Genomic DNA, 11741 nt, shown 5'->3' on the forward strand with positions numbered 1-11741 from the left:
GATCCAACTAGATAAAGATCCCGCCACGATTTCTAGCAAAAGGTTGCCCCCACGTGAGGACCCGAGGTCACTGCAACGTGTGGGGAGATTGACATAGAGGGGAGAGGGAGAGGCGCCCTGAAGGACTAGTGGGTACAGGCTGTGTACCTGCAGACGGAAGGGAATCTGTACACCCAGCAGGTCATTTCTACCCAGCGCCGGGCACGGAGGCCGTCTCTTAACAGAGTTCAGTGAACGTTTCCTGAGCATGGGACGCCAGGGCGAAGAGGAGGCTGCGGGATGGACGACGCAAAAGACCGGGCCAATAGTCCCGGAGGCCGCGGAACAAGTCGGGGCTTGGGGCGCAGGAGAGGCCTCGCGAGGTTCCTGAAAACCTCAAAGATAATGGGCAGGAAATCAAGGGGCGGGCGCTGAGGCGCTTCTGGCAAGAAGAAAGGGGACTTTCGGATTTTCGGTGCAGGACCGAGGTCACCTGGGAAGTTGATCTGAGACGTAGGTTCCAGGCCCAAGTAGAGGAGATGAATTGTGTTTGAGGCCTGCGACGCTGAAGCCGTTGCCCGGGAAACGGGAAGAAGGTGGAGTCAAGTCTAACTTTGATTGACGGGCGCCACAGCAGGGGCGGGACTCTGCTCCTGATTGGCTATGTACTAGAGGTGTGGCTTTTACCGATGACTGACAGGCTCCAGGGGCGGGGCTGTTTTGAGATTGACAAGCTTGACTGGGAGGAAATGGGAGCTTGGCTTTAACCCGTTGGGCACCGAACCCGCGGGACTAGGCTAGTCTGACCCAGGGGGAGAGATAGGGCCCGAGCTGAAGCTGGCCCTAACCAGTAGGGACTAATGTTGGGGATTAACCTCCCCCTTAAAATGCCGGTCTCATTAGTCCCAGTGACGGGGAAGATAGCAGGATACATGCCCCGCCCCAACAAACAGCCAGAACCAATTGGCCAGTCAAATAAAGTTGGTGGACTTTTGTTGTTGTTAATCCTCACCGGAGGATTTTTTTCCATTGATTTTTAGACAGTGGAAGGGAAGGGGGAGAGACACACAGAGAGAGAGAGAAACATCAATGTGAGAGAGAGACATGGATTGGTTGCCTCTTGCACTTGCCCAGACCAGGGGCAGGGTTCGAGCCCGCAACCAAAGTATGAGCTCTTGACTGGAATCGAACCTGGGACCTTCATTTGGCTCAATGGTTGGAGCAGACCGACGCTCCAACCATTGAGCCAAACCAGCTAGGGCTGGACTGTCTTAATAATGGGCAGGGTGGGGGCTCTGAAGCAGATGAGGCCAGGCCAGGGAAAGAAGGCAGGGAGGGAGGCCAAGGACACAGATGTGGGCTCCCATAGAAGGTTCCTGGAGTCTGAGCACAAGAGGAAGAGGGGAGGCCCAAGAACGGGGAGATTGCTTCCCAGTGAGCAAAGTGCCTCCTCTGCCCAAATGCTGACTTCCATGGAAAGTCTAAGTAAGCGGAGCAGTTTGGAAAGTGTGCCTGGCTTGGATTTGCCCCTAGGGAGCATGTGAAGTTAGCCTAACGCTAGTTTTTGGCTTTGAGAAGCTGGTGTGGAATTAGGGACATGGCAGGAAAGCATTCCTTCCTAACTGGCCCACTGGTGCCCTGGTCAGTCTTCTCTCTGAGATGGTTTGGTGTTAACTGCACCAAATAATTCTATCATGAATGTTCTTAATGGTTTTGTTTTACAGATTCCTGCGCCTCACTCCCCAAGTGGGTTTATATTACGTAGACTTTCCAATAAAAGTGCAAGGCCTCTTTTTTAGGTGATTACCAAAAGCCAACATTGAAACTGCAGAGGTTTCAAGAACTGACCCAGGGCTCCAGCAGGCTTGGTGGGAGGTGCTGACAAAACAGGATGGAATTGAAACTGGTTTTCTATTTAATCAGAAATAGGAATCTTGCCCTGGCCAGTGTTCTCTAGTGGTTAGAGCGCCAGCCCGCACACTGAAGTGTCTCGAGTTCGAGTCCAGTTAAGGGCACGTACCTGGTTTGCGGGTTCATTCCCTGCCCCAGTCAGGGCACCGGTGGGAGGCAACCAGTCAATATGTCTCTCATATAGATGTTTCTCTCTCCCTCCCTCCCTCCCTCCCTTCTACTCTCTCTGAAAAGCAATGGAAAAAAATATCCTCAGATGAGGATTAACAACAACAAAATTAAAGAATGGGAATCTTTGCTTATGCTACTTCAGGTATAAAACCCTCAAACTTGGCAACCCCTCAGTGGCTTTTCAGTAAAAAGGTCCATGTACACTTGTGGGCCTATCAGTTTTGCTGGCCTGGAATGTCAAAGGGACTAGGAAAATGACTTCCGGTTTGGCTAGCAGCTGGCAGGTAACGAAGAAGCATATAGCACCGTGGGTGCAGTCACACAGCTCGGCTTGCATTCTGCCTCCACCACCTCCTGGCTGTGTAGCTGTAGGCAACTTTCTTAACTTTGCTAAGAATGGACACAGTATGTCTGGTCTCACAGGAGTGGTAGTGAAGATGGAAAGTGATAATGGACTTTTACTTCATTAAGCCTGTCACCACACATAGGACTCAATGAACAGTAAGTAGCTGGTGTCACTCCCACTGCCCATGACAAGTAAACTTCCCAAGAGGAGTGAGCGAGCCCAGGCCAAGATGACAAGTTCACTTCAGGCTGCTATGGGACCATTCGGCCCTAAAGATGTCTCCCCACCACCTAGTTTGAGAGCTTTGGGCTGAAAAAAGGGAGATGAGAGGTATTTCGTACAGAGAAAGGGAATGGATTTTAATATAGACTCATTCATGTTTATTCTTTTGACTCTACCAAAGCCAAGGCTTAGGGTAAAAGAGGCAACTATAAACTGTTTAATAGTAGCTCTCACCAGCTGCACATTGGCATGAACTTTTAGCCTCAGATATCCCAGGAAAAAAAGGGAGGGGGGTTACAGAAGCAGGGAGGGAGGGCCCCGGGGTAGGCAGAAGGCGTGTTAAGTGGCTAATGGTCCCTGTCAGATTTGTTTCCCTGTTGTATCAATGGGGCAAGGAGGGGTCTGGAGGGTGTGTCAGTGGTCTATTTCTCTCTGATGATACTGGGCAGTCCTTAGCTCTCTAGTCTTCCTCTAAACAGGGGCCTCCCTGGAGACCAGATGCTACCGCCCCATACCAAATGCCTGAAGGGAACCAAGGTGTATCAGCACCCCTAGCAACGAAGAAAATGAAGCCAGGACTCCATCTGCTGAGGGAATAGGAGGGCATCTACTGCCTATACTAGTATTCCCTCTCCTTTAGTACTCAGGTGCTGATGGAAGACTGATTTTCTAAACTCAGCGCGCCCTCTGCTGGGAGCTGAGGGTCCCTACAGAAGGGGAGGGAAGAGACTAAGACCTGGACGCTGTGGGGAGAGAAGGAAAGGCTCTTCCTAGGTCCTCAGGGCCTCAAGTGAAGATCAAGAAGCAGAGCCTGGCCAGCGCGGCTCATTGGTTGGGCATCGACCTATGAACCAGGAGGTCACAGTTCTATTCCCGGGTTGCGGGCTTGATACCCAGTGTGGGGTGTGCAGGAGGCAGCCAATCAATGATTCCTCTCTCATTGACATTTCCATCTCTCTCTCTCCCTCCCCCTTCCTCTCTGAAATTAATAAAAATATATATTTTTAAAAAGAGGTAACAAATTTTTAATTTATTGCATAACAATGACATCATAGCTTTTGTTATTGGTGGCAGCTGGTTGGGGGAGCAGGAAAATGCTCTTAGAGGATCCTGCTGAGGCCTCCCACTTCAGCCAGAGGTCATGGGAGTGGGAGTCAAGATCCAACTCTGTACTCTTAGTTTACTAGCACCTAGCACATACTCCACCCCCAAGCCCACCTCACCCTTGGACCAGCCATTGATGCTTGATGCTTGGGCCCCGCCTCCTCTTGGGGGTTAGGGGTGGGAGCAGGACCATGCCTCAAGAAAGAAAAGGAGCTTAAGGTGGGGAGTCCTACTGAATGTCTAATAAGGGTCAAAGGAACACAAAATTCCCTGTCTTAAGATCGTACACTTGTGGCCTCAGTTGCCCTTGAGAGTGTACTAGTTACACCCATTCAGATACCTGTGGGGTTTAAGCACTTCCCACAGCTGTGTCCCTCTGTAAGAAAGTGTGATGGGAGCTCTGGAATGCTTCTCTGCCTTGGTGACTTTTTGGTTGAGGGTTTGGGAGAGGGTTGCGGTTGCAGATTTAGATTTGAGGTGATACTGTAGAGTGGACCAAGAACTCCCAGCATTATGCCCGAAGATGCCCACATTGCAGCGGAGGGGGGATGGGAAGCTGGCAAGAACAGTACAGGAGACTGGCATTCCTTTGTTCTGGTAGAGCAGCAGAGAGGAAATGATCTATTCCAGGATGTGGGGAGAGTATAAGCCCCCTGCCTCCCTGAGCCTGACAGGCTTTCCTCTGCCAGCCCCGTTCCTGAGTCAGCTTTGGGTGCCAGGAAGCAGAAATCTGGAGGATTTAACCCAGTCTGGTTTGCTAGTGTCCCTCAGTCTGTCCTGAGATCCTGGGGCTTCTCTTCTGTCCAGAAGGAGTGAGGTGCTGTGAGAAATGGCTTGGCCAGTGGAACTGTCCAAGTCCCATAGCCTGGCTGGCTGGCAGGTGGCAGGAGGCCAAGAGGAGGAGCCAGGTCAGGACATCCAGGGACAGCATGTCTGCTCCTAGCTTCTAGGACAGTGTGTACACACACGCGTATCACATATGCATATGCGAAGACACACTAGTGCAGCAGAAAGGGATTATGTGACCCTGCTCTTTGGAATTAGAGAGGAGAGAAAAAGACTTACTAGGTACCTTTCCCAGCCTAGTGGATTGCTGGTCTCAATGGCTGCTCCCCACCAGCCCCTTGCTCAGTATCAGGCAGAAGAGAAAGTGGCAGGATGGCAGGGCTCCAGAAATGCAGCAGCCCAAGGAGATGAGGGAGGGCCAGGCCGACTCTCCTTCAGAGCCCCTTGTTGTAGTAGACGACTTCGATGCTGGGGTTCTGCTGACGGATCTGAGCTCTCAGCTCTGGCTCCAGCCTGCTCACATGTATGGAGCTGCAACAGAACAGCACAGCCAGGCTGAGTGCCCCCTCAACCCCACCCCCTTCAGGCTAAGGGATCACCATCCCTCCTCTTTCCAAGCTGAAGAATCTCCATCAGAGGGCAGAAGGCCCAGATCACTGCCATCTCCCCTCCCCCAGAGTAAGCTGAGTGCCTGCCAGGCCTCTTCCTGGAACACGATGAAGGACCCTAAGGTCAGCTGGTTCCAGAGATATGGAGACATTACAGAGCCCCCAGCCAAGCCCAGGGTGGGGGGAGAGCACTTACCTCCTCTGGGGGAACAGGGCGCAGCACAGGGGGGTGGCAAATACCAGGCTGGGGAGAAGAGTGTTGGAAAGGTTTGTGAAGCTTTGACCTCAGGGTGTTCCCTCCCTGCACCCCACCCCGTTTCGGGACCCTGCCCCTAGGGGTGGTGACTGATTAAAGCCAACACTGACATTAGGTTCTGGCTGAGGAAAGAACCCAGAGTTCCACAGCCAGAGAGCGAGAATCAGAAATTCAATGTGCATGAAACTCCTGGACGGTACCAACATGTATATTCTCATGGTTTCCTCTCCGAGAGGAAGACTGGAACCCCTTCAACTGAACTCCTGACCTTCCAGGACAGGGATCAACCCCTCACGCACACAGGATGCCCTATGGGTGTCCAACACCCCTACCTTCTCACTGTATGAATGAATGATGTACATATAAACATCTTAAAGGCAATAAATACCCACCCACATCCACCATGGAAAGGGCACTCCCACACCCCTGGCTAACTCCCTGAGCACTTACCAGAAGCCCACCAGCCCCACCTGCAGGGGCGCCCCCAGCCAGGGGCGGCGCTGTGGGAGAGAGACAATGGAATGACATGAGTCCCCTGCCGGCGCTGCCCCCACCCCATTTCACTCACCATGGCTCTACCCCTTCAGCCCTGCCTTTCAGCCACTGACACATGGTCTTTTTCTTTCTCCCAAACGTGTAACAGGGTTGGGACCTTTAGATCACCACCTTCCACTCCAGCCAGGCCTGTTTGCTGACACCCCTCCTAGTGTCCCCTCACCCATGCTGGCCTCAGAATTAGATCCCATGGTACTCCCGGCCCCTCTTTCTCTTCCCTCACTTCCTCCAGGAGCTGCCATCTTTAGGTAGCCTCCTCTGACCCTCCACTCATTTCCTCCCATCTCAGTGGCACGAATTCGTCCCTTTTCAAACATCTCCTCCTCTGCACACTCTTCTCCATTTGCTCCAGCCACATGGGCCCCATCCTGTTACTCAAATGTGCATAGTTGGTGTTTAGTAAATATTTGTGAAAGAATGATCCACTGAATGAGCCAGAGCATGTATTCCTGTGCCTTGCTTCCCTGTCCTGTTTGTACGTGTGCATGTCTCACTGTTGTCATTATGCGACAGCGTGAGTGTGACTATGATAGCCCATCCTTGGTGTGTCAGAGGCTCTGAGTGACACCAGTTTCCTTCTGGATAGAAACCACTTCCCTCCTTCCTTTATCTTCTCCTCCTGTTCACTCAATGTTCCTTTACTCCAGCCAATCCAATCTGTTCTTGCTGAATGAATGAGGGTGGAGGAGGCAGCACAAGGGTGGGGCAAACAGGTGGCAAGTCTTAGACTGAGGTCAGGCTGGAGAGGGGGTTAGGGATTGGTCACTTCTGCTCCCCCTCACCACTACTTCCAGGACAGGAGAGGTGAGAGTGACCTACCTTCAGGAAGTCTTTCTTCTCCAAAGTGTTCATGATCACAGGGGGAATGGCTGAGGGGAGAGCGGGGCAGGGAGGGAAAGGGTAAGTAAAGCGGCAGAAGGGACCCTAAGAAAGGGGGATCCCTCTTCACAGTTCTTCCCACTACCACCAGGAATCCTCAAAACCCGGGAAGAACTACACCCCCTTTCTCCCAGAGCCTCCCGTGCTCCATCCAGCCACCTCTGCCTCACCCATGGCAGGAATCGCCATGCCGATTCTCGATATCACCACCTGGAATATTCCCTGTTTGGCCGCAGTCGCTGACTGACCAAGCTTCTGGCCTGCCTCATCAGTCACGGGGATGCCCACCTGCAGCTCCCTGAGAAGGGAAGGGGTGAGGGTCAGATCACAGGCCACAATGTCCTCATGGGCAGCTATTCCCAGGGCCCCCTCAGACATCCTAGATTGAAAGGCTGGTTCTCTCCTCCCAGATCCTGGGGTCAGACTGAGATGAGGCCCAGCAGCTCATGCTCAGGGAGAGGACAGTCCCCACTCAGGCTGGTGTGCACCCCTAGATGGTGTGCCCACACCCACGCTGGGTGTGCACAGGCCAGGCGTCGGCGCCACTCACCTCTGCCTCATCAGAGGGATGTTGATGCAATTTGCAGCTGCCACAGCTGCAAAGGGCACAAATCTGCCAATCAGGGGGGGCAGGTGCTGGGGGAGGAAAGATGCCAGTTAGTGGCCCCAAGGGCCATGGGGTGGTGAGGAACTCTGGGAAGAGATACATGAAGCCTGCCGGGTGGTGTAGAAGGGTGATGGGGAAGGAGGTGGATAAAGGATGATTGGGGACCAGTGGAATGGGGGGTCATTTACCTTGGTGAGGGATTTGAGTCCCAGGGCCGTGGCCACAGCCCCGGTGGTGGCACTCACGTAAGCTGTTCCCAGCTGCCTGTGGGTGGAAAAGCCAGGACATAAGAGGGGAGGCAAACAGTCCAGCATGTGGTTTTTCCTTCAGGGACATGCCAAGTCCTCAACCCATGAGGCGTGGGAAGGTGGCCTCGTTGCAGAGAAATGCCTCCCGTGCTCCAGTGTCGCCCCAACCCCTCCCCTTGAAGAAGAGTGGGCCCCCCAAAGCATACACAGGAGGACCTCATGTCCTCAGGCCAGGAAAGTGGGAAGGAGGGCAGGCGGAGAGGAGGCCACGGAGACGCTGGCTGCACAGGCCCTTGGTGAACAGGATCAAACAGGGGACAGCAACGGTCGGCGGGGAGAAGAGTTCCCAGGTACGGATGAGTTCTCACCCCATAGTGATGGGAGCATCGCCACTGCGGTTGGAGTAGTTAACAATGGCGTTGAAGGACTGATTCACCCACTGCCAGAACACCACGGTGGGGGTCTTCCTGAGGGAAGAAAGACACTTACTTCTCTCCCCTCTATCGGGTCCTTCCTCCTTGGACCCTGATCATGAAACCCTAAAGATTATTCCTAAACCTTCAGGAGGGAGCCAGTTGATGAGCCTAAATCCTGCTCTGGTGACCCCTCCCCACTTATACAAACACACCTACTGTCTCTGTGGTGGGAGGGCCCCGAGGCTGAGTTCTGAGGAGTGGAAGGGATTCTAACACAAGCTGTCACCCACCTCCTATTTTCCGCCCACACAGGCCCAGAGAGGAAGCACCTAGTCATGAAGCTACACTCTAGCTGGGACAGAGTGCTCAGCGGGGAACCCACAGCACTGGACCTACCTATAGAAGGTGAGCATGCAGCCGGTGATGGTCATGTTCATGGGCACCTGGGCTGACATGCGGCCAATCAGGATCACCTTCTCCCCCGTGTCAGGATGGAAGGCAGAGTCGTACACATACTTGGCCCTCCACAGTTGGTCTTCGGTCAGCCCTGGAATCACCACGCCGGCCCTGCAAAGGTTATCAGGGGACATACAGGCCACTCTAGGGGGCAGACATGCCCTCCCCAGCCCGCCTGGCTCAGGGGGAGACTTTGGTCCCCAGTCTCGGAATAAAGGAGCTCCTGTGTGCAGAAGAGAATCTAATCTTCCTGAAGTGGGGAGCTCCTGTTCCTTTTTCCCTCCTAGCCACACAAAGAGGGCTGCCCTGTGTTTCTGCCCAAATGCTGGTGGTTTCCAATGGGTCAAAAATGGCTACGGGGATGACAAGGGCTTTTCCTCCTGGAGACAAAGGGGATCCCTCCTACCTCCTTGGGACTCAACTTTGAGCCCCTCTGTTCTTGCAGAGGGTGGCCCAGTAGTGGGATGGGTCCCTGTAGAGGTTTTTGAGACATAAATTTCAAGACCACTTCCTCAACCCAAACACCCTAAAATCTTTTGGGTTAAAGCTCTGTGACATAGTTGTCCGATTCCAGCAGATAGGGACAGGGAGTGAGGGCTGGGGACAGGTGCAAAGGGTTCTGTATTAGCGGCAGGGAATGAGACCTGGGGTATAGGATCAGATGGAAGGGGAAGGGGGTCACCTGTAGTTCTGCACGATGTTCCGGGAAGCTTCCAGCTGTGCCCCAGACAGCAGCAGATTTCGGGGGTCGGTAACAGTGAAGAAGTGCCGGGCTCTGCCCAGGAAAGTGCTTTGATCCCAGCGAGGTTCCTGGATGTTGATATCTAAGGGCAACTCACCCATTTTCTGCAGGGCAGGGAGCAGGGTCAGAGGACTCCAAGGAGGGGGTCCCAGGGCTCCACCTGGGGGAGCCTTTGGTGGCCCTGCCCTGGTCTCTGGGCCTATCGCCTATCCCTTCTGGAGCTCAAGGTGACTCCAGATCTGTAAGCAACAGTGGGGGGAGGAGCTGTTTTCTAGGCAATGTCCTGGCCCAGGGACCTACCACCACTGGAGGAGGCTGAGGGTGGAGGGAGGTGGGTGGGGACAGAACCAGGAAAACAGATTTTGTGCTCTGGCCTAGTGCAGATTTTCATGAGTGAGAATTTACATGTGTGTGGTTGATGCATGAGCAACAACTAATCCCATGCAGCTACTCTTGTGCTCTGTTTGCGCAAAAGTGCATTTTTTATGCATCCCACATTTAAGTTCATGTCAGCTTCAGGCCCCAGCTGCACTGAGACCTGGATACAAACTCCCAAGGCTACTTGGGAAGGTAGCATAAGCCAGCCCACACCCCAGACCCAGATTGGACGAGAGTGGGAGCTCATTGGCCATCCTAGGGCTTATCTATCCTAGATCTCAAACAGGAACTTTGATGCCAGCTGGGTGTGTGTGTGTGTGTGTGTGTGTGTGTGTGTGTAACCCACACTGAATGGCCCAAGGCTCTCCTTGTTCCCCAGCTGGGCAGGGCTGGCACAGAAAGCCACCCCCGCTCTCCCAGAGCCACCTGCCTCCAGAAAGAGGTGAGATTCTGTAAGTGCCCCCTCCACCCAGCACTGAGAGGAAAGCCTGAACCAGCCATCTGGCTGCATTTGGGCAAAATCCTGCGGAATGACTAATCCTCACTAACCACACTTCCTCCCCGACAGGCAGACACACCCTCCCCTCTCACACACTCACACTCACATACCCACACACAAAGACACCATCATACTCGCCCTACGCTGACACACAAACAGGGTGGACACACCCTGCATGCACTGGCCCACAAAGACCGTTAATTGCACGACCTCTTCCCCCCCAACCCCCCACCCCCACACACACGCCACACACACACACACACCTACAGCCCATATCCATCAGCTGCAGACACTTGAATGTGTGGCCACACAGAGCCCCACCCTGACATTTTCCTCCCAATTAACCTCTCCTCGTGCCCCAGGGGCTTTGCTGCAGACTCATAACCTGAATCCGGAAAGCACAGGCCTTCATCTCCTGCTCCCAGCCTCCGACCCCCTACTCGCCGGACCCCCAAACCCTGCCCGAACACTCACAGTTTCCTGGGCTCCTGGCCTCTGCAGCTCTCCGCGCTTCACCCCCGCCTTCCCACCCATCACGTGTAACGTCACGCGTGACGCTAACCATCAGGAGGGGCGGGGGCTACCCCCGGCGCGTCCGCCCTGCGTGCCCAGGGATTGGCAGAACCTGAGAGCAGTGGGTGTCATTTGGGGCGACGCCCCCAGACTGGGCCACCGGGATCCGGCCCCACGCTACCTCCCAGAGCCAATCCGGGCTCCGGGATCGGTTCTGGCCCCATCCGCCGCCAGAAAGAGGAGGGGAGGAGCCGTGGGCGCTTGCAATCCCCTGGCTGGCCTCGGGGGGCTCCTGGCCTCGGCCGCAAGGGGTCTAGGCGTCCAGGGCGAACCCTTGCCGGGCGCAGCGGGCGGCGTGGAGGGCCGTCCTCTGATGGTGCGCCCGGAGGGGCTCGGGTTACCTCCCGGTCTGTTTACTGGTTGGCAGCCTTGGCAGTGGCTTCAGCCTCCTCGACTCCTGGGCTGCTCCTTCCTCGCAGCACCTCGGCATCCACACCCCTCGCAATCCTGTTCCGTTCGTGCCGGTGCCCCTCTTCGCACCCAGTCCATCCCCATCCCCATCCCCATCCCCATCCTTCTCCGCTGTGACACCCAGCCTCACTAGGTCCCCGGTTTCCTTATGCCCCCAATCCCTATCCCTTGGCCTTCGCCACAGACCTTAGCCCTGGGTGGGAAGGGACAGAGTCTCAAGGTTCTGTCTGCATCAAGCAAGCGGATCAGAAAGGTTCTTCCTCCCCCTAGAGTCCTGGAACCAGCTGCCGCTCCCTGCGACCTTGCCATGACTGGGTGGGCAAGGAGACACTTCTGGCATAGAAGGAGGGCGCGTGTGAAGAAAGCAGCTCTCAGCCACACACACACACACACACACACACACACACACACACACACAGACACCTCGCCCAGTCACAGTACAGAGCCCCGCCCCCAGGCTCCAGTCCACCCCTGCCCACCGCGGCTCACGCCCCGCTCTGCCCAGGTGACGTTCCCTCCCTGAGGCCGCGGGGCTGACCGCAGAGGGCTGGCAATTCCTTGAGCCCTGGTAGCTGGCACGGCCTGGAGAGGTCA

At 54.9% G+C, this 11741-nt stretch overlaps 1 protein-coding gene across 3 annotated transcripts; it reads right to left on the reverse strand.

Annotated features, from left to right (window-relative positions):
* Positions 1-3635: 3635 nt before the first annotated feature.
* On the reverse strand, positions 3636-11735 carry SFXN3 (sideroflexin 3). Of its 3 annotated transcripts, none has more exons than XM_006756537.2 (11): positions 11686-11735; positions 9227-9390; positions 8485-8655; positions 8041-8139; positions 7613-7688; positions 7368-7453; positions 6988-7115; positions 6758-6807; positions 5834-5883; positions 5324-5371; positions 3636-5050 (listed from the first exon to the last, which is right to left on the reverse strand). In XM_006756537.2, exons 2-11 carry the CDS (start codon positions 9385-9387, stop codon positions 4954-4956), a joined length of 966 nt encoding a protein of 321 aa, XP_006756600.1. In that variant the 5' UTR covers positions 9388-9390; positions 11686-11735; the 3' UTR covers positions 3636-4953. The 3 variants fall into 3 exon arrangements, with proteins under 3 accessions (XP_006756600.1, XP_006756601.1, XP_006756599.1); XM_006756538.2 differs by lacking the exon at positions 11686-11735 and adding an exon at positions 11627-11657; XM_006756536.2 differs by lacking the exon at positions 11686-11735 and adding an exon at positions 10638-11212.
* Between the last annotated feature and the right edge of the window lie 6 nt (positions 11736-11741).

Source organism: Myotis davidii, unplaced genomic scaffold, assembly GCF_000327345.1.
Source record: "Myotis davidii unplaced genomic scaffold, ASM32734v1 scaffold332, whole genome shotgun sequence".
Classification (NCBI taxonomy): domain Eukaryota; kingdom Metazoa; phylum Chordata; class Mammalia; order Chiroptera; family Vespertilionidae; genus Myotis; species Myotis davidii.